Raw genomic sequence first — 20615 nt, 5'->3', positions numbered from 1 at the left:
TGAAGACGTAAAATGATGTAATTCGAGACTTACTAGTTTTCATTTGCGTAGTGGTTAATATCAATTCCCAAGCAAATTGCAACGATGATTAAAGGTGCACCTAGATATAAAGTGAAATCATATATAACTAACTATACTTTCTAAATGACTACGTGTTTAAACTAAAAGCCGAAATGCTACATTTACTTAAATAATTGAATTTACATAATAAGAATAAACAGTATTTTTTAAGATTCTATTGTCATCTTCAGTTCAGGAATTAAAAAAAAAAAGGTGTCTAAAGATAGTGAACATATGCATTTAAAATGAACGTGATACAAACAGAGATGACATCCAAGTAATACTAAAACTAGAGCAGTCTCTCCTTAGATCATATAATTTATTTATTAGATTTGTTGTGATCCATCTAACAAACTGATAGACAAATTGGCAGACAGACACACTAAGAGCACCAGAGAAAAACAGACATACCGCCGGACAGACATACATACACATTGCAATGTAAACTTATTGGAGAAGGAAATTAATTAATGCAAGGGCTTATTTTGTTATTATTATCTATATCATTTTTCATTATCATTATCATCGTCATTGTCATTGTCATCGTCATCGTCATCATCATCATCAATATAATCATCATCATAATAATTATCATTATTATCCTTATCATCTTAATTATTATTGTTATTATTAAAAGTATTTAAATATAGCATTTACCATATCCCACTACGCATACTTTCAGCATAAAATAACGAATATCATCGTAAAAGACCTTCACAAACATGAGGTACATGTTTAGAGCTTCTATCGACATCCAGAAAACTGAAGCCAGTGCAAAATAATGGAGCAATGCGGCAATGGTTATACACCAATTTTTTGAACTTGTCTTTTCAATCCCAATCGCAAACACAAGGTTCAGAAAAAACAACGATATTGATAGGTTTATAAGTATCTTTTTGGGCCTCTTGCTTCTAAGTTGCCTACAATATAAAGTAAATGACTTAATGATATACAAAATCATGACCATGTTCTATGTTATAGGTGACGATGTTACATAATTTTACTTGGAAAGTAAATGTAGGCCTATTGTTAACTGATGAAATTGTGTCGTTATATACAGTATATCATTTGTTTTTCTATATACAAAGAAAGCATTATGACTTTTTTTTACTTACTTAAAATAAAGGTATGTAACAATGGTGAATGCTAAACAAACAACAGACACGATACATCCAATCAAACTACTAATAGTCAAGAAGTCTTGGAACTTAGATTTCTTGGGTTCATAATAATCCTATAAAATATATTTATATAGAATGTAGTTGAACATAAATTTCAACCAATGCACTAATGACTTTACACAGAAACATACATTTGCAGCAGATGCTGAACTAAAGTATTTTTTACAAAATTTACGATTTTACAAAAACAGTTTAAGTCTAAATACCATAAAATTACATAAAAATCCATTAAAAACATATAATAACATTTTTAAAAAGCAATAAACTACATTTAAAAATGCAATAAAAATCTATTACAAAATACGTTAAAATTTAATACAATGGAAAAATAAAAAACAATTACAACTAGAATATTTAAAGTTTCAAGCAATTTTAGGTGGTAAAAGTGGTACCTATTCTAGAATCCGTTCAGTTTTAAAAAGATGAGTCTCTTATTTCCTTTTATTGCTATTTTTGTTTTCGAGATTTGTTTTGTCTTATCTATCCATATAATTGGAGTATCTATAACTATTCAACTATTATTTGACCCATTAACAACATAGTTTTCATTGACCTATTAACAACATAGTTTTCAATTTATACTCACAACAAGAATAGCGAAGTTGGTAAGGTGGTCACATAAGCATATTTCACGGCCATCTACTGTCCCGTTATGCGTACAACCTTCATTTGACCAATCACCCACGCCATTATCAAGAGAATTCCAGAAAACACATTCTGTGTTGTGAATAGTTTCCTACAAATCAAATATTAGTTCGTGATATGATTATAAAAATAAAGTAATTATAAAAAAAGTAAATAATAATGATAAATAGTGAAATTAATATTAATTAATTACTTACAAAACGGGGAAAGAAAGCCATTTTTATGGGATGTACCAATTCGTCAATCTTCACTGCCTCTATCGAAGCTGAAATAATATGGCTGCCAACCAGCCGTGTAAAGCTTTCCTCAGACTCATTTGCCAATTTGTTTGAAATAAACAGCGAATCATTCTGGTACACAGTAAAATACACCCGAATCTCATCATCTCCTGTTTGAGCCTTGCTTATAGAGCTAATATTAGGAGAAAGAGCGATGGAAGCTCCTACCATATCAATGGGGAAAATTATCTCAAAAAAAGTTTTTACATTATTTGGCTGAAGTGTGTCATCAAAAGAATCGCTATCTATTAATTCCACATACGCAAGACCTTTTTTTAAAGCATCTGAGCTAATTGCTAGCGTCATTACGCCGACATAGTGATTTACGCTAGTAAAATTCATGCCTGCGGCTGCTACTGTTGCAAGTTGTCTCTCTAATGATGTCACAAACGAGGACGCTGTTTCTCTCATTAATTGATATGTTTCGAGTAGAATGGATTCTATTACGTTGTCGACAATTTCAACTACGTCCAAAGTTACCTGAAAATTTTAACAAACAAATGATTTCAATAAATAAATCTGTGCTTTCGATTCCGTCTCTTTTAGATAAAAATAATCTTCAATAATATAGTAAGTTATATACAACTGTTAATGATGGTGATATTGGTGGTGCTGGTGGTGGTGGTAGTGCGTGTGGTGATGTTGAAGACTACGATGATGATGATGATGATGATGATAATAATAATAATAATAAAAAATAATAATAATAAAAATAAGAATATTAACTATTTTTATAACTTATTTAACGTAACTATACTTATGTTATTATATCTGTACATTATGTCAGTATAATGTAATAATATTAAAAATAATAATAATAATAATAATAATAATAATAATAATAATATTTATTTGGAAAACGCTTTTTTTTAACAGCGGCACACATCACATCAATGGTGCATCTAATATAAAACTATAACAATCAAAATCATTAAAACCAACAAAAACCAAAGAGGTATAAGTGTGTATGGTAAGTAATATGCTTAGTAACTTTTTTTTTGAAATTCATATTATTTGGTATACTGAAAAAAGTGTAAATATTAACTTGAGCCTAAATCTAATGTGATTTAACTATAAATGAAATCTTTCTCCAAGACACATGACCAAATAAAATTACTGTTGCACTATGATGTCAATTATTGTTTTTATAAACGTTTTAGGCCTTGATCATTGTCAGAAAATTCAGGTTATCATTAGTCATAAAAAATCATGTAAACTTCTGGTCACACAACTTAACTATAAACATGATATATGAAAAAGTAGGCTACTAGTACTTAATTGTCATCAGATAGGCCTTCCTTCTGTAAAGGATCATTCGAATACTTAGAATAAAGAGTAATGTTCATTCACTCAGGACCTCTCTTGTTATTTACGTTTTTTTTTAAAATACATTACTTGGTGGGTCAAAATGTTGATATACCGTATAATGGATATTTTCTTTCTGTTGCCCGCATCCAAATTGAGTAATCATATTTGTAACGATACTGTAGTCTCCATGAACGAGACGAGTAGCTCTACAATGTACTCACTCTAATGCTGTAATGTAATTTAACTTCCAATATTGGAAGTTAAATTTCATCTTCCACCTCTCCGTCCTATTATAGATTCAACTGGGACAGCTTGCTATCCTGTCGCCAAATTTATAGCCAATTTATTATATCCGCTAACTCAGAACGAATTTGTATTGAAAGACACTTATAACACCGCTGAACTCATAAGAAAAATACCTATGCACCTATTTAATAATGGTTATTGTTTTATTTCGTTTGACGTTGAATCTTTATTCACTAATATTCCTCTGCCTAAGGTTATTGACATTATTCTTGATAGGGTTTACAGTAAGAAACCAATTGATACAAAAAAAAATCTCTTCGTGAACTGTTAAGAGATGCATGTACGAAAACTGTATTTTCTTGTGATAATAGATAAGCAAACCGATGGAATCTTTATGGGTTCACCGTTGGGCCCAGTCTTAGCAAATATTATTATGACAGAACTTGAACAAAAAGTTATTCCCAATCTTGTTGCCAATGATATACTGAAATTCTATGTTCGCTTCGTTGATGATACTCTTGTTTTAGCTAAGCCTTCCGATGTCCCACTGGTACTTAGCTCACTTAACTCTTTCCATTAAAATATTAACTTCACTTTTGAGTCATATGAACGCTGTAACAACATTAATTTTCTTGATTTAACATTCACAGCCAAGAGTAAATGGGAGTGCCTGGGCTATATTTTACCAGTTAAATTGAAAGATTCAAGAAGATGATGCTATGGAATGCTTTTTCTAATTATGTAATTGTCAATCGATTACTTAAGCAGCTAAAACCTAAGCCGATTAATAATGATATTGATTGGCCGGATATTAATGATGAAAATAGGCCTAAAATTCGGTTACGTCCTCCTTACATAGGTGTTCGTGGTGACACTCTGGTACGCAGCTGCATTAGGAAGATAAATAGATAGTTAATTATTGATGTTAAGTTTATTACTCTGTGGCAAACTAAGCAATAAGCAAATCTCTTATTTTACATCTACTAAGGACCTTACTCCTAAAGAAAAGCGTAGCTATTTGATTTACAAACTTGAATATCCTGGCTGCAATGCCAGTTACATATGAAAGACAGAAGAAAAATGAGCATGCTCTCAAATCTGATAGCAGTGTTCATGAGCACATACGAAAATGTGAGGGTTTTAAGCATATCATTGAAATCAATAATATTTTCCTGAAAAACGTAAATACTTCATCACTCAAGCAAACTTTAATATTTGATAATACTAGAATTCTGTATGGCTCTCTACATTGGTCACAAAGTATATTTATGGAGGCTTTGGCCATTAGACGTTTTAAGCCTATTTTAAACAGTGGGTTAAGAGCATCCAAGAAACTTTCATTATTTACCTAATTCTGAATTGTAATTATACCACATGTACTTTTCTTGAAAGCATTCTCTACTGTTTAAATATAATTATCTAATTGTTTATTTCATGTCATGAGATTTTCAGTCAGTCAGCATTCCTAAGCTTCTACACTATTGTTGAATAATTGTTGATTATTCATTGTTTATTTATAATAATAAGAGTGATATATTGAATGTAAGACACACCTCATTTTTAATTACCTCATTTTTAATTGGCTAGTTACAACTTTAATTTCTATCTGATTGGTCAGTTTTTTTATTTGCTTTCTGTTATACTTCTGTAAATATTGTAAACATATATGGATGGGTGAGATTTTCTCATCAGTAGTCTTGAAAATGATAATATAGATCGAAACGTTGAATCTCAAAATGTCTCTGTCTTCTTTTGGGGTTACTGTCTTTTTGTTCAAAATTTCATGTCTTGTTGACTCCCGTAATTGCACTGTAGAGGGATTGAACGTTCATCTGCAACGATTGAGCTAGGCTAGCACCCCCCCCCCACCCACCGCGCCATTCCGCAAAATAATCACTTGCCTAAAAATTATGGTAAGTGTTTTATTGCTCGCCTGCAATTTTCAAATGACAAGGTCCGTCATATTAAATCTAAAACAATTATCAGGCCTTTTTGCCTACAGATTTAATAATTATAAACCTAATGATCTATATGATATACAGTCCAGACATACCTAGTCTCAAATTATAGGTCTATAAACCTTGATCAATTAACATGACACGACATCGCCGTACATTACATCGCATAGGCCGCCTAAGCCTAGTAGTAGGCCACGATCCCAAATTTTCATATAATTAGACTAACAAATCAATACAGATTATTACGATGATTAGAAAGAATTAAATATCTTATGAACATGTAGTAATTCAAGCTGAGATTGATATTATTATTAGAGAGCAATTGAGATCTAAGATTTAAAAATGTAGATACTTTTTTATACATATATAAGAACCAGTAAAAGTTTGCTCACGCTCAGTGTTCTTACCCTTCGGCCGATTTCAAGCTCAAAATGTTCTTAATTCGTTCTTAGTTTACACACCTTTTAAACAAAAAATGATTTAATTGTACGGCAGTATGCACTGTACTGGAATGTAGATGAAAGTGACCCCACAAAAAACGGCCCCCAAATGTCAGATAGGTACTGTCACTTACTGTACTGTATTATAGAGGGTATTACAGCCACACCTCTGCTCATAATGTAAAATGGCAGCCATATTGAAATTCAAAATGGCCGCCCTTAAAATGGTAAAAAAATTAATATGTTAGTATAATTCCACATCTTCTCTATGGAAAATAATAAATTTAAACGTTGTTGTCATGGGGGACTTCAACACTCATGTTGACAGGGCGCATGATCGACTTCCAAGACGTTTTCTACAATATCTCAATGACTATATTCTTCTTTAACATGTTTCTGATACCACCCATCAACTAGGTCATATTTTATATCTAGTGATGACCCGTACCTCTACGGTTTCTGATTTGGTCGTATTGCAGCATGTTTTCAGTGATCATGCACTCATTAATTTTTAAGTTACTTCTTCCAAACCTCCAATTGCTGGTCATCGAGTTTTCAAACTAAGAGATATAAAATCAATTGACAATGATAACGTTAGGACATCTCTTATTCAGTCATTTATGACAGTCCATTTTCCACCCCAGTCTAATTTGCACCAACTTGTTAATTCGTTCTCTACAACCCTTTGTCGTGTTTTAGATCTTCACGCTCCTCTTAAATCATGTAAAACCCGTGACAGAAGACATAACTGTTGGTACTCTGATGGTATTTGTAAACAGAAACGGATCTGTCGCAAGCTCGAACGCCGATGACGTAGGACAGGATTTCCCAATGTCAAGAAATAGTTCTCTGAGGCCCAAGTAACTTTTCAATCTGATAAGTCATTGTTCTTTGCATCTATAATTGAGGACTGCCATGGCGATCAGCGTAAATTGCTCAACACTGTTAGTAGTCTGATCAAACCCAGTTCACCTAATTACCCCTCCCACTCCAGTTCTCAACAACTCGCTGATGATTTTTGGAACTTTTTCTTTTAAAAAGTTCATAACAATCATGCTAGTTTTAATACGGGTGATCCGGAGCTTGCATTTTGCAAAGATGATACTGCATCATCTGTTCTTGAGCATTTCACTCCGATTGATGAAATATCACTTACTGAGCTTATTGCATCTTCATCTAATTCCACTTATTCAGTTGGTGCCCTTCCTACTCCGTTATTAAAGAAGTTTCTCTCAGTATTCTTCACATTATTAATCTGTCATTGTCTACTAGAATTTTCCCTCATCAGTTTAAGCCAGCAGTTATCACTCCTATCATTAAAAACCACAATCTTGATCGAAAGTCTTTAACTAGCTACCGGCCTATCTCCGATTTGCTGTTCATCTCTAAAATTCTTGAGAAATGTGTTTCCATACAGATCTCAGAATATTTGACTGACAATAAATTAACTGAACCGCTTCAATCAGCTTACAGACAAGCTTATAGCGTTGAAACAGCTCTTTTAAAAATCCATGATGACATTGTCATAGCCATTGATGATTGCAAGGTTGTCGCACTTGTCCTTCTTGACCTTTCCGCCGCTTTTGACACGGTTGATCATTATATCCTTCATCTTGAAAGGCTCTCTCATCAGTTTGGGTTTATGGGCAATGTACTTCGTTGGTTTTCATCGTATCTTTCTTCACGGTCTCAGTCTGTTAGCATCTGTGATACTATGTCATCGATCAATAATTTCCTTATGGAGTTCCTCAGGGTTCGGTCTTAGGACCTTTACTTTATACATTTCTTCGGTTGCCAAGATCATCCGTAATAATGGAGTTCAATTTCATCTGTATGCTGATGATATTCAGCTGTATGTTCTTTTTGATCCTAATTATGAATCACAAATTGCTATAAATAGGATTGAGCAGACAGTCTCTGAAATCAAACAATAATGTTTCTGAACAAACTTAAACTGAATGAAAACGAACTGAATATATATTATTCCATTTCAGATTTCTGCATCCTAAGCCCACTTTTCCACCCATTACCATTGACTACATGCAATTCTGCTAATTACTAGGTTCGTAACATCGGAAAAATAAGGAAGTTTCTTAACATCAAATCGGCTGAAATACTAGTTTATTCCCTGATTTTATCTAGGCTAGATCTTTGCAATTCTCTATTAGCTGACGTTCCCCAGTAATTCCTCAAGCGTTTCCACCGTATTTAAAACACTGTTGCCCGTATATGTACCGATGCTCGAAAGTATGATCATGTCACTCCTTTACTGCGTGACCTTCATTGACTGCCAATCAGGCAACGTGTTGTATTTAAATTATTTGTTCTGACATTTAAAGCTCTCCATCTGAATGAGCCTTCATATTTACGTTCAATGATTTCCAGAATGCTGTACCAAAACCTACGGTCAATGTTCTTTTAGATTTGCTTCTGCCTATTTCTGAAAACAATTTCCAAATTACATAACTTCTTCCAACTCTATTTCCAGCTTTAAGTCACAGCTAAAGACCTATTTGTTTTCCGGTGGCTTTTCACTTGCGTTGCGCCTTTGAACTTGTTTGGAATTGGCGTCATATAAATTTGAGATATTATTATTATTAATTTGGATCTAATAATATGATTTTAGGCTCTCCGAATACAATAAACATAGTTTCAAAAAAGCTAAGATGGCAGCCATTTTAAAATTAAAGATGGCCGCCATAAATAACCTAAAAAATCCTGAAATATTCAATTTTGACTATTTTTTAAAGCGGCCATCTTTTGAATTTAAATATGGCTGCCATTTTACGTTTTCGAAACCTGTTTCATTGGCTTCAGTGACCCTAATAACCTATAGTTAGACACCAGATTTGCCATTTTTTATTGTATAAGTGAAGTTATGAGCCAATATCATAATGTTGGTAGCTATTTTGAAAATGGCCGCCAAAAAATATGTTCCGCCCTTTTTCGTGAGGTTTTAACTCGCTCAATTTCCTATCTATACCCTTGTGATGCTAAATCAGCAGAGAAAATTTGGTCTAAGAAAAATGGTAACGGGGTTCTGATTTTCACTATACTATGGTGCCAGTATCATAAAATCAATCAGCAGATTTCCTGGAAACTCAGTGAAACTCTCAATACCTAGACAAAATATGTAGCCTAGAGCTAATATATTTCATTTGCCCACAATGAAACTTTAGGGACATCATGTGGGCTAAGTGTCCTAACTGAGGTGTGAATTTCCCCAAAAAATCGAGATATATACTTCTGTGATATTTTGAATCAAATGTTAAGGACAACCCGGAGAAAAAAAATCATTGTGCGGTTATCTGAGGTAGAACCCCCAACAGGCAAAATATTGGGCGACTTCAAGGGGGTCGGGCAAAAACGTGTGTTGGAAGCATACGGGAATGAATCAATTGTCTTTATTTCATGCTCAGAGAGTCTTCAATTTATTAATTTGGAGCATAATGCAAAAATTACGATAACATTGAGAACTCTTTGTGTTTAGAGACAGCATCCGGTGATTACTTTATCACACCGAATCATTTTGATATGTCTTTATTTCTCCGAAAGAAATTCCCGACAAGAATTAGGAATGACCACCAGGGTCAAGCCTATGGTATATCTGAATCGTTTGACGTTTTGTGTGTGAACGCATACAACGTGTACCAGCCTAACTTATTGGGGACCCAGAAAAGTCACTTGCGGGACACCGCTGTGGAACATTCACTTAAACTTCAAAAACTTCACTTACCGATTCTTCTGGGATTTCAAGTTCAACAATGTCTTCTAAAATACTTGACACAATCATAATGGAAGCTTCATCTAAGCTAGCAGTACTGTTTGTAACAATTGCTAGTGCGTCGGCAATATCTGCAGCATTGTTTTGAGTAACCTCAACCTAAAATATTGTAAAATTGTTGTAAATGAGGTAACTGATATATACATCTTTTGTTTACATGCAGTGGATTGAAATATTTCTTAATCAAATATACTCAATGATTGGTTGAAATTAATAAATATATATTTATTATTTTACAAAACTTTGTTTTTATTTGATAAATTATATGTATATATATTACTTCTTTTATATTTTGAATTCGTGTTGATGGGTTTCCTATGCCACAGTCCATAAGTTCTAAACCACTCCATTTAGCACCCGATACAAAATTTCCTCCACAGTAACGTGTTGCTGAACTGACAGAAATACCTATACAGTGTAAAAAAAGTGCGTTTTGAGGGACTAGGAAGAAAAGACTAGACATTTTGATTCTGAAACGCTTGTCGGCTGAATGTACGTTCAGTTCAAAACAAGAGTATACGATGTAATGACCACCACAATTTGCAAAAACAATACCTGTTTCTTGTATTGTTTCATATTATTGGTGAGGCAATGTCAATGTATATATACTGTCTCTTAATATATATTATTTAATAGAAAATCGTATATTTCGTCCTGTCCTCAGGACTTCTTCAGCGTTAATGAAATGTACAGAACTATTGGCATAATATAAAGAAAGCAATCATAAAGTGACTAGATAGAAGCGAAGCAAAACCCCGTTAAAAGTTAAATAAATCAATTGACATATATTGTATGTTCTGTCACACGTCAACCTCTGTCATTATTTTCGTACTTGACTCACATGTTATACTTATTTGGAACGTACATGCAGCTCATAATTATTTTGATGTCTACTCTACACGTTAAATTGGACAGAGCGAACGTTTCCACAGAAAAAATTACCAGCTGTATTATCGAGCAGAAATTTCTTTAAGTAATATGCCTACATGAAATAGGATAGCCCTCACACTGGAGTCCAGGGTATATGAAGAACCTATGCCTTGGCCTGTAGCTCGTAGGTACAACAATAGAACGATGGCAAGCTTGCTAATCAAGAAATAATCAAAGTAATGACGGGTTATACTCAAAAGGCTTCTTCTATGAATAGAATGACCTGTTCGAAGCAGGAACTCCTGTAGACCAAACCCAGTACCGTTATGACTTTTAATCGTACGGGAAATCCACTCACGAGGCTTAAGCCTCCGCCGGACAGAGCTCGTCTGACAGTCAGACCATGCAATATATAAAAATAAGCCCACATGTCTTTCACAGTCTGAGAGTGCCAATTTTGACCATCTAGAGGTTGATATTCTCATTTGGGAAGGGGAACCACTCTCAAAACCTTCTCCCAGCTCGAGCCTTAGCCACTTCAGAAAATATATCCTAGAGCTGCCACTTGTTATACTTACCAAGTGTATATTGAAATAAGTTTAACAAAAATAAATCAGTTTAAAGAAAGTTTTATTTGGCTTTGAAACAAACGTAAATGCACAGGCTAAAAGCGATGGTTATAATGCCTAAGCCTGTTTTTATTTATTGTCCCGTATACCGTAAGGTAATGAATACTATTTTTGATTTAAGCAGCCACTAGATATACAGTAGTAAAGAATATGCTAGGCCTAGATCAAGCTGTAACTTGACAGCTCTGCTCGAGAGATCCGATTTTGATTGCATATATTGTCGTCGCGCTCGGTTCTCTAAATTATACCTTCTATTTTACTGATTTTACGCGTGCATCTAGGCTTATGGCCCGATTTTGATATAAAAAAAATACATGTCTCTTTTAGAACTTTTGGTCGGTCGCAGATGTACGGAAGCATCTAAGTGTCATTCGATTTGACGACTTGTCAAGATAATTTATGTTGTCGACATAACATACATATCATGTCGACATGTCTAGATCAACTATCTTGCCAAGATAAAAAATGTTTTGTTGTCATGGCGAGATAGATTATCTTGACAAGTCGACATAGTAAAAATGTTATGTTGTCCTGGCGAGATAAGTTATCTTGACAAGTCGACATAATAAAAGTTGTATGTTGTCATGGCGAGATAGATTTTCTTGACAAGTCGACATAATAAAAATTGCATTTTGTCATTGAGTTATAGATTATCTTGTCAAGTCGACATAATAAAAATGTTATGTTGTCATGGCGATATAATTTATCTTGCCAGGTCGACATAGTAAAATATTATGTTGTCATGGAGAGATAGATTATCTTGACAAGTCGACATAATAAAAAAATTGTATGTTGCTATGGAAAGATAGATTATATTTTTGAGTCGACATAATAAAAATGTTATGTTGTCATGGCGATACAATTTATCTTGCTAAGTCGACATAATAAAAATGTTATGTTGTCATGGGTTCTGAAATAAAAATTCCTGGTAAGTTAATGGGGTAAGTTTTTATTTTTAAGATTTGGATAGGCAAATACATTTTTGGTCGGCGTTTGGTTTGGGCGTCGGACGGGAGAGGTGGGGTGAGGGAAAGTGATCCAGATCTGGTATAGAGAATCATTGCTGGAGACTAAAAGTATCTGCATCAGAGGAGAACGGAGCATTCAGTAGCTCAGGGAAGGTCATCTGAAATAAGGAGCCCACTCTCACTCTCATGCTCCAGCACCAAAAACAAAAAGGAGCAGTGCACACCCCTGGTGAAATAGTTGTCATCGTAAAGCATTAATTGAAACCATTAATAGTAAAATGTGTCTGAGGCCCCATAAAGTAATATTTGTTTATTATCAGCTCCCTCGTCACCTTTGGAGAAATTATGTTTCTTTTGTTATGTTATGTTATCATGGCGAAATAGTCCATTTTTAATTTTCATGGGTTGTTTGTTTTCACGTTCATGCACGTTTACCGGTGCCGAAATAATGGGGGAAATATCCGAGTGCGAAAAAGTAACATTTTAAATTAAAGAGAGTGGAAAAATTCAAGTAGAAGAAAGATGTAGAGAGGTAAACACAATTAATAGTAATTAAAAGTGATAATGAGTATTTAAAATTCGAGTTTGCAACTCGTTGGCATAGCAGCATGATCAACTATGACAAGATGGATGACAACAAGGAAATGGTCTATGTCGACATAACAACAGAACATTTTTACTATGTTGACTTGACTAGATCAATTAGGTCGCCATGACAACACAGCATTTTTACTATGTCGACTTGACAAGCTAACCTATCTCGCCATGACAACATACAATTGTTATTATGTCGACTTGTCAAGTATAACCTATCTCGCTATGACAACATACAATTTTCATTATGTCGACTTGTCAAGAAAAATTTATCTCGCCATGACAACATACAGTTTCTAGTATGTCGACTTGTCAAGAAAATCTATCTCTATCCATGACAACATACATTTTTTATTATGTCGACTTGTCAAGAAAATCTATCTATCCATGACAACATAACATTTTTACTATGTCGACTTGTCAAGATAATCTATCTCGCCATGACATCATACAATTTTTATTATGTAAGATAAGATAAGATAAGGTAAGATAAGATACACTTTATTGCTCCAACTCGGAAATTCAGTTCTCGCATTAAAATACTGTAAAACAATTAAAATAATGATTAAATATAATGAACTATAAAAATTACAATGTAAAAAGATATCAGACAACGACCAAGAATATCTATCTTGCCATGACAACATACAATTTTTATTATGTCGACTTGTAAAGAAAATCTATCTCGCCATGACAGCATACAATTTATCTTATCTCGCCATGACAACCTGATATTTTTACTATGTCGACTTGTCAAGATAGTGTATCTCGTCATGACAGCATACAGCTTTTATTTTGTAAACTTGTCAAGATAACCTATCTTGCTATGACAACATACAATTTTTATTATGTCGATTTGTCAAGATAACTTATCTGGCCAGGACAACAAAACAGTTTTAGTATGTCGTCTTGGCAAGATAGTTGATCTCGACGACATGTCGACATATTTTTTATATTATGTTGACTAAACAACATAATTATCTTGACGAAACGTCAAGTCGAATAGCACTTAGGTGCCTCCGTACAGATGGTAACACAACATATAATTTTTTTTTGGCCTAATCTTAAGCCCTCTTTACAACGCTATAATTCTACACAATCCACACTAATAGTCTGAAATCTGCGCTGTATAACTACAATATTAGTATTTATCATTATGGTCGTCTTCGCTGTCATCGAAACAATAACGATGCAGATTATTCCTTTTCAGTTGTAGAATGCTAATAATAGCTAGTGTCTTAATATTGTATCATGACGCCCCTTAATTGAGGTCGTTCACAAACCTTTGTCGGAGTCGAGAGGGCAGGTTTGCATCGATTCTGCAGTTGTTCCAATCGAAGCATCTGGGAAGCTATACAAAATACCGCCTTGCCTTACATCTTCTCCAATACAGGTCGCTTTGAACAGATAATAGAATTGGTTAAATCACTTTAATATTAGGTGAGCTTATTTTTATTTTATGTTAATACGTTCTCAAATATAGTTCAATGAAACGAAATGAATTGAAATCATGAAAGGAATCAAAATCTAAACAAGGAAATTGCATAAAATAGAAAACCATTAACTTCAAAAAGGTAAAATGAAATCAGACATAAACTAAAACAAGAAGAAAAGAAAGGTACAGTTTTAAACCTCAAAAACAGAAAAGAAAGAAAAAAAAACAAAAACCTATCAACATCGAGAAAATCAAGCAAAATAAAAATTCTAAATCATAAATAAACTAATAGGGTCAGAAGGAGCATTACATAATTATCCGATTGGTAAAACATTATGCACTTAAATTAATCATGTTATAATAAAATAAACTTAAATATACTCATGACATCGTATAGGGTCAGAAGGAGCATTACATAATTATCCGATTGGTAAAACATTATGCACTTAAATTAATCATGTTACGAAAAAAATAAACTTACATATACTCATGACATCGATATAGCTAGGGTCCGTTTCGTATTCTGGTAATGATAATAAGGAGTCGTTTATCATCACACTGATAGCTGAGGCATTTTGAGGTTGGTCTGTGAAATACAGCTCCATTTCCGTAATGACACTTCCAGGCGTGATACTTGTGACGAGCATCTTAAATGTCGTGAGTATTTCACCATTCAACTGAAAATAAAAGGGTGTAAGCTACGTTTAAACTTGATTTTTCAACTCTTCCAAAATCATCTAATCCCAAAATTTATTAGCATTAAATATCAAAGTACATATTGTTTGCAATTCATCTACTGTTCATTTCTATACAGCATCCATTGTATGTTTTTAAGTCAAGACTCCTCTTCAAAAACGTCTCGATACTGAAAAATTCGTCGCTCACATCACGAACTAACACAATCAAAGTAAATTGTGTTAGTTCGTGAAATCACAGTATCGCGTCAAAACGAGCGCGTCAAAACGAGCGCGTATAGGTTGTCAAGCAATTTTGTATTCTTTACCACACAAAAAGTCCTTAACGACAACAACGCGTATTTTGACGCGCTTTTTTGATTTCACGAACTAACACAATTGAATTTAATTGTGTTAGTTCGTGATGTGAGCGACGAATTATTGTACCATTGTGTGGTAACTTTAAATGCAATGTCAATAAAATGTTGTAACTAAAATATTCTAAATAAGTAAATACATTGCTCATTTTGTATTTAACATTGAGTTTAGTTGCAGAGCAGCTTGTATCACTTATTCAATTAATAAAATTAGTTGCAGAAGGGCTTCCATCGATAATGTTTATTTGGTCAAGTAAGAAAATAAACGGACGTTTACGATATAACTCTACAACATTTACTGACAAAGGTAAGACTTAATAGTTCGCGGTACTTTGTACCATTTATTCCATGCTACTTCCCTTAATATATTCACATTCAAATAGTAATAACATCTTAATGAATGCTGTGTACATATATATTTATATACATACATATACGTATATACATACATATATACATATACATATATATATATACAAACATTTATATATATATATATATATACACACATATATATACATATATATATATACATATATATATATACATGATATATATATATACACATATACATATATATATATACACACATATATATATATATATATATGTTTATATATATATATATATATACACATATAAATACACATATATATAAACAAACATATACATATATACACATACACAAATATACATATATATATACACATATACATATTTATATATACATGTATATATATATATATATATATATATATATTCTTATGTTAACAAACATGCATTTCTGTATCTAAATTGTAGTAATTAAAATCAACAGAAAATAATAACTGGTTAAGATAGGAGAACATTAAACTTACTGCTGTTTCTAAGTTTCTCGTAAAGTTCTTGAATACCTCACTTTTGCTGTTGTTATAGCCTTCTTTGTAAGAAATATTGAATTTAACATGTACTCTAAATGTAGATACACCTATAAGATAACAAAAATAAGTAATTATAGCCGTGATTAATCTTGTAAATTACTTTCTGTGTATATAATTTTAATTAATTGAAGGTTACGATACTTTTTGGGATTATGTTCTTTCATTACGGGGAAACCTAAGCTCTGTAATCGAGTAGTAATTTTCCACATTTATTGGATTGATAATACATCTACTTGTGAATATTCAGTATAAAAAATGTGCCAGGGCACCTAATTTTCCATCATTATTGACCTTTCCAAATTTTATTCGGTTTTCTAAGTTAGCATTATCTATGCAAGATGAACATCTCTGGAGAAGCACATCATTGCCAATCGCCATCAAAGTGAAGCTTTTTAAGACAACTTGCGTCACGGTTCTCTTATACGGCTGTGAGTCTTGGATTATCTCCAAGGATATGAAAACAAAATTAACGCTTTTGCAACATCTTGCTTCAGAATCATGCTGGACATCAAGCAAATATACAAGATTCCAAATTCAACCATATACAACCTGACTGATACAAATTCTCTTATTGTCCAATTAAAAACACGCCAGCTCAAATTTTCAGACCATATACTTCGCCTTCCAGGTAATAAGCCTGTGAAAGAATACACCTTGTATGTTCCACCGTATGGAAAGAGCAAACCTGTTCGGATTGCTAACGCATTCTGTTTTTACATTATATCCAGCGCCTTTTGGGTGATCCTTAGGGAATGCTGCAGCCACATCAAGTTATCTCAATGGTCCAAGATCGCAAAAACTGTAAAAAACTTGAGGTCGCCTGCTCCGCAGCCGACTGATAGTGATGATGATGATGCAAGATGACGGTAACGTCAACGCATACCGGTGTGACGTCAAGGATAAAATTTGTTGTTTATTGTAAAAAAGCAGAACAAAGTAAGTTTGGGCTGCTGAGCTGTTATTTATGGATAATAAATTAATTTATAGTGGATATATTTTAGGCATTCAACATATCAAAAGCCATCTAGCCTATATCAAGATTCCGCTATCATGTTGTGACCAGTCGATTTGTAATACACCGAAAGTGCACTATAATGTTCAAATTATAGGTAAAATGACAAGATTCCGATTAAGGATAAACGGAAAGCTAAGGCACTATCAAGCTGGTGACCGTTCGCTAATTATTAAGCTTCCGTGCGAAACTCTCTCAAGCAAAGCAAAGTTCGGTGCCTTTAACCAAAGCAACCAAAATAATCTCAAAAGTGTGGTAAATATCTACAGACCGGGCACACTGCACCAGCGTGTGAAAACGACATAGTATGCATTATATGTAAAAGAGCTAGGCACAAGAAAAATTAATGTGATGACTTTAAATGAAAACTGCTGGGCATGGGCAGTAAAAAGCAAGAAGCTTTGGTAGTAAATGAACCTGTGACAGTTGGTGAAAATCCAACATCAAAGATACGATGCAGAAAAAAACAACCACGAAAATCAAGCTGTTCAAACAAAAAGTACAGATTACATTAAAGATCAGCGTCGAAATGAACAGAAGCAAAATTCAATGGAAGAGAATCAGAAAAGAAGAGCAACTGGCTCATCCGAAGCTTTGGTTGGAACAGGGGATGATTCGTCATATAGCCATGAAAACTTCCACAGCACCTTGTTTTAAAAACCTTAGAAGAAATAATTGTAAATTAGAAGATTATCGATAAACTTCATATTATCTCACTAACTTGTCGTGGCTAAAGAGTTCGATCGAAAAGGCTTTCTATTTATAAATGGTTTAAGGATCAGCATAGAATTTATTCAGGAAAGCCACCTTTCAAATAATAGTATTAGAATTCATGTTGTGAATGATTGGGAGGGCACATCGTACCATTCAAATGGCCTGTCTGCAAGCAGTGGTGTTAGCATTCCCTTTAGAAAGGAAGCATGCTGGTGATGAAGAGAGGTTGCTTTAATTGCATTACATTACAGTTTACATTTATCAATATTTATGCTCCAGATTAATTTGTTGGAAGAATTGATTTTGTGTAAAATTTTCAAATTGGATAGACCGTTTTGTACCGCATGATAACCATTTAATATTAGGCTATAACTTTAATTGTGTCCCAAAAGTTAATATCGATAAACTAGGTAATGAATTCAGAGAAAAGCCAGATACTAATCCTTTTGTAAACGCAATGAATTCGTATACATTTGGCGAGTAATAAACAAAGAGAAAAATCAACATACATATAAAAGTCTATTTGTTAAAACAAGGATAGATTTCTTCTATAGCATGGTTTAAAGAGAAAGCGTAAAATAATTATTTAAATAAGTATTATCTATTTAAAGTAAAGTTTAAATAAGTATTATATATACAAAGTCAAGGGCATCAAACCCAGGCACGTGAGAAAATGGCTGAAGAAGGGAAAAGGAATTCTAAATATTTTCTGGGTCTGGAAAATAGTTATCAATCTAGAAAACAATTGTAAAAAAAATAACTGAACATGGTTTAATGATCGCTCATCAAAAAAGTATTATAAAGGAAGGTGTTAATTTCTTTAAAAAAATATTTACACTTCCAATAAGGCCAAAGAGGAAGAGATGATTTTTTTTATTTATCTACTGCAAATGTTGAAAATTATACTGATGAAATAGAACGCAATGAATCAACAGCAAGAAAACAATTAAAGCACCAGGTTTTGATGGTATTCCTGTTAAATATTATCGTAAGTTCTTGGTAAAAAATACATTTATAAATGGGTTAAACGACGTGTATGCATAGTGGGGAAAGGTCGTCACAAAAATGGCTGTTATCTCACTACTGCTGAATTTTATAAAATTTCTCTATAAATATTATAAAGACTGTTACTTAAGAGTTTTATGGTGTTTTCCTCCTGTCTTGTAAATTAACACCTTCTTTTCTGTGTAAATAAATATTCTTGAGATTTAAAAGTACTCCAACTTTACTTGCCTGTAATTAAGACTGTTGCAATGTTCGACGTTATGTACTTTGAATCCTGAGATCTGAAACCTAGACACATGTAATCGCCCTGATCCTGCTCTTCTTCCAGTTGTAAACTATAAGTTGGCCCACTGTTAGGAAAGCGCTTATTATTCTTATACCATTTATAAGATTCAACGTTTCTTATATTACATTCTAAAATTGAAGTTAGACCAACATTATTCATTTGCGATTTCGGGTGACGGATTACTTCAGGATCTGTAGAACCAAACAAAATTGTTATCTGATACAAAGACAATTATGCTGAGGCAAATATATAGATAAAATATTTTTACTGATTAAAGTCAACTTAATTATTAATTTAAACAATATACACACCACCAATAAACTCCCCAAGGCAAAGTTCAGCTGCTCTGTATTGGGCATCAATGTCATCACATTCGGCATAAGTCGGATTAGAGATCAGTTTATTCCAATCCATGATGAATTGTCGGCATTCCTGTTTCCCATTGGTACAAGTAACACTATTAACTTTTAACAGACCACTATTCAAGTGATATGTTGGTTGTGTAATAGTCAGGGTGATTTTGTATTGAGACGTAGAGATAATTTTGATTGGTTGATCCAACAAAAGGTGCAATCGAGAGTCAATTGTATTGTTTATAATTTTGTCAACAAACACCTGACTATAGATAACGGCACCAGACATTACGTTCGAGATCACTATTTCAATAGGTAATACGGTAGGACCAAGTTGTTCTTCAGATGAAGATGAGTACGAGTATGAGGATAATAACGCACCGAGCAGGACAGTTTTATTATAAAAATAACCAATGTAAGATAATCCATCAGACGTTCCATTGGTTCTAGAAATGTTCTCTACTGTTTCATTATAACAAACAGGATTCGAATCCACAAATACTTGAGATGAATTGTAGAAGTCTGTACATATTGGACCTGTAATATAGTATAAAATCATATATTAAATTGCGTGTGCAACAATCATACCTCATTTTTAGTTTTATCTAACTTACCGTATTAAATATTCTATTATAATTAAAAGTAAAATACCAAAACGATGATCACAAGTAATTTGACTGAAACAACAAATGATTATAACACTTTTGGTAATTGTAATGTTACCATATTGATACCATTCGCAATTGCTGTTTGCTATCAGTTGTACCAAGAGACTAACACTACAACAAATATCATTATTATCAGAGAAAATTATATATATATATATATAAGATGTGTATAAGAGACAGATATACATATATATATACACATATACATAT

The 20615-nt window shown here is 33.1% G+C and overlaps 1 protein-coding gene across 2 annotated transcripts in view; it reads right to left on the bottom strand.

Annotated features, from left to right (window-relative positions):
* The window catches only part of LOC117101395 (adhesion G-protein coupled receptor G6-like), a 27667-nt gene that overhangs the window by 3079 nt on the left and 3973 nt on the right, over nucleotides 1–20615 (bottom strand). For both annotated transcript variants that reach the window (XM_033241372.1, XM_033241371.1), the window contains exons 3-14: nucleotides 19696–20274; nucleotides 19327–19575; nucleotides 16305–16414; nucleotides 14878–15073; nucleotides 14245–14358; nucleotides 10181–10308; nucleotides 9853–9999; nucleotides 2084–2644; nucleotides 1828–1977; nucleotides 1176–1294; nucleotides 718–980; nucleotides 34–100 (exon numbers count right to left, since the gene is read on the bottom strand). In XM_033241372.1, coding sequence (XP_033097263.1) covers nucleotides 34–100; nucleotides 718–980; nucleotides 1176–1294; nucleotides 1828–1977; nucleotides 2084–2644; nucleotides 9853–9999; nucleotides 10181–10308; nucleotides 14245–14358; nucleotides 14878–15073; nucleotides 16305–16414; nucleotides 19327–19575; nucleotides 19696–20026 — 2435 coding nt within the window. In that variant the 5' untranslated portion in view covers nucleotides 20027–20274. The remainder of the gene's footprint in view (nucleotides 1–33; nucleotides 101–717; nucleotides 981–1175; nucleotides 1295–1827; nucleotides 1978–2083; nucleotides 2645–9852; nucleotides 10000–10180; nucleotides 10309–14244; nucleotides 14359–14877; nucleotides 15074–16304; nucleotides 16415–19326; nucleotides 19576–19695; nucleotides 20275–20615) is intronic.

This window comes from Anneissia japonica, unplaced genomic scaffold (genome assembly GCF_011630105.1).
Source record: "Anneissia japonica isolate Jap-2015-1 unplaced genomic scaffold, ASM1163010v1 scaffold287981_len1045443_cov154, whole genome shotgun sequence".
NCBI lineage: Eukaryota > Metazoa > Echinodermata > Crinoidea > Comatulida > Comatulidae > Anneissia > Anneissia japonica.
Note: the sequence above shows the minus strand (reverse complement) of the source record. Positions and strands in the feature narration are given on the sequence as shown.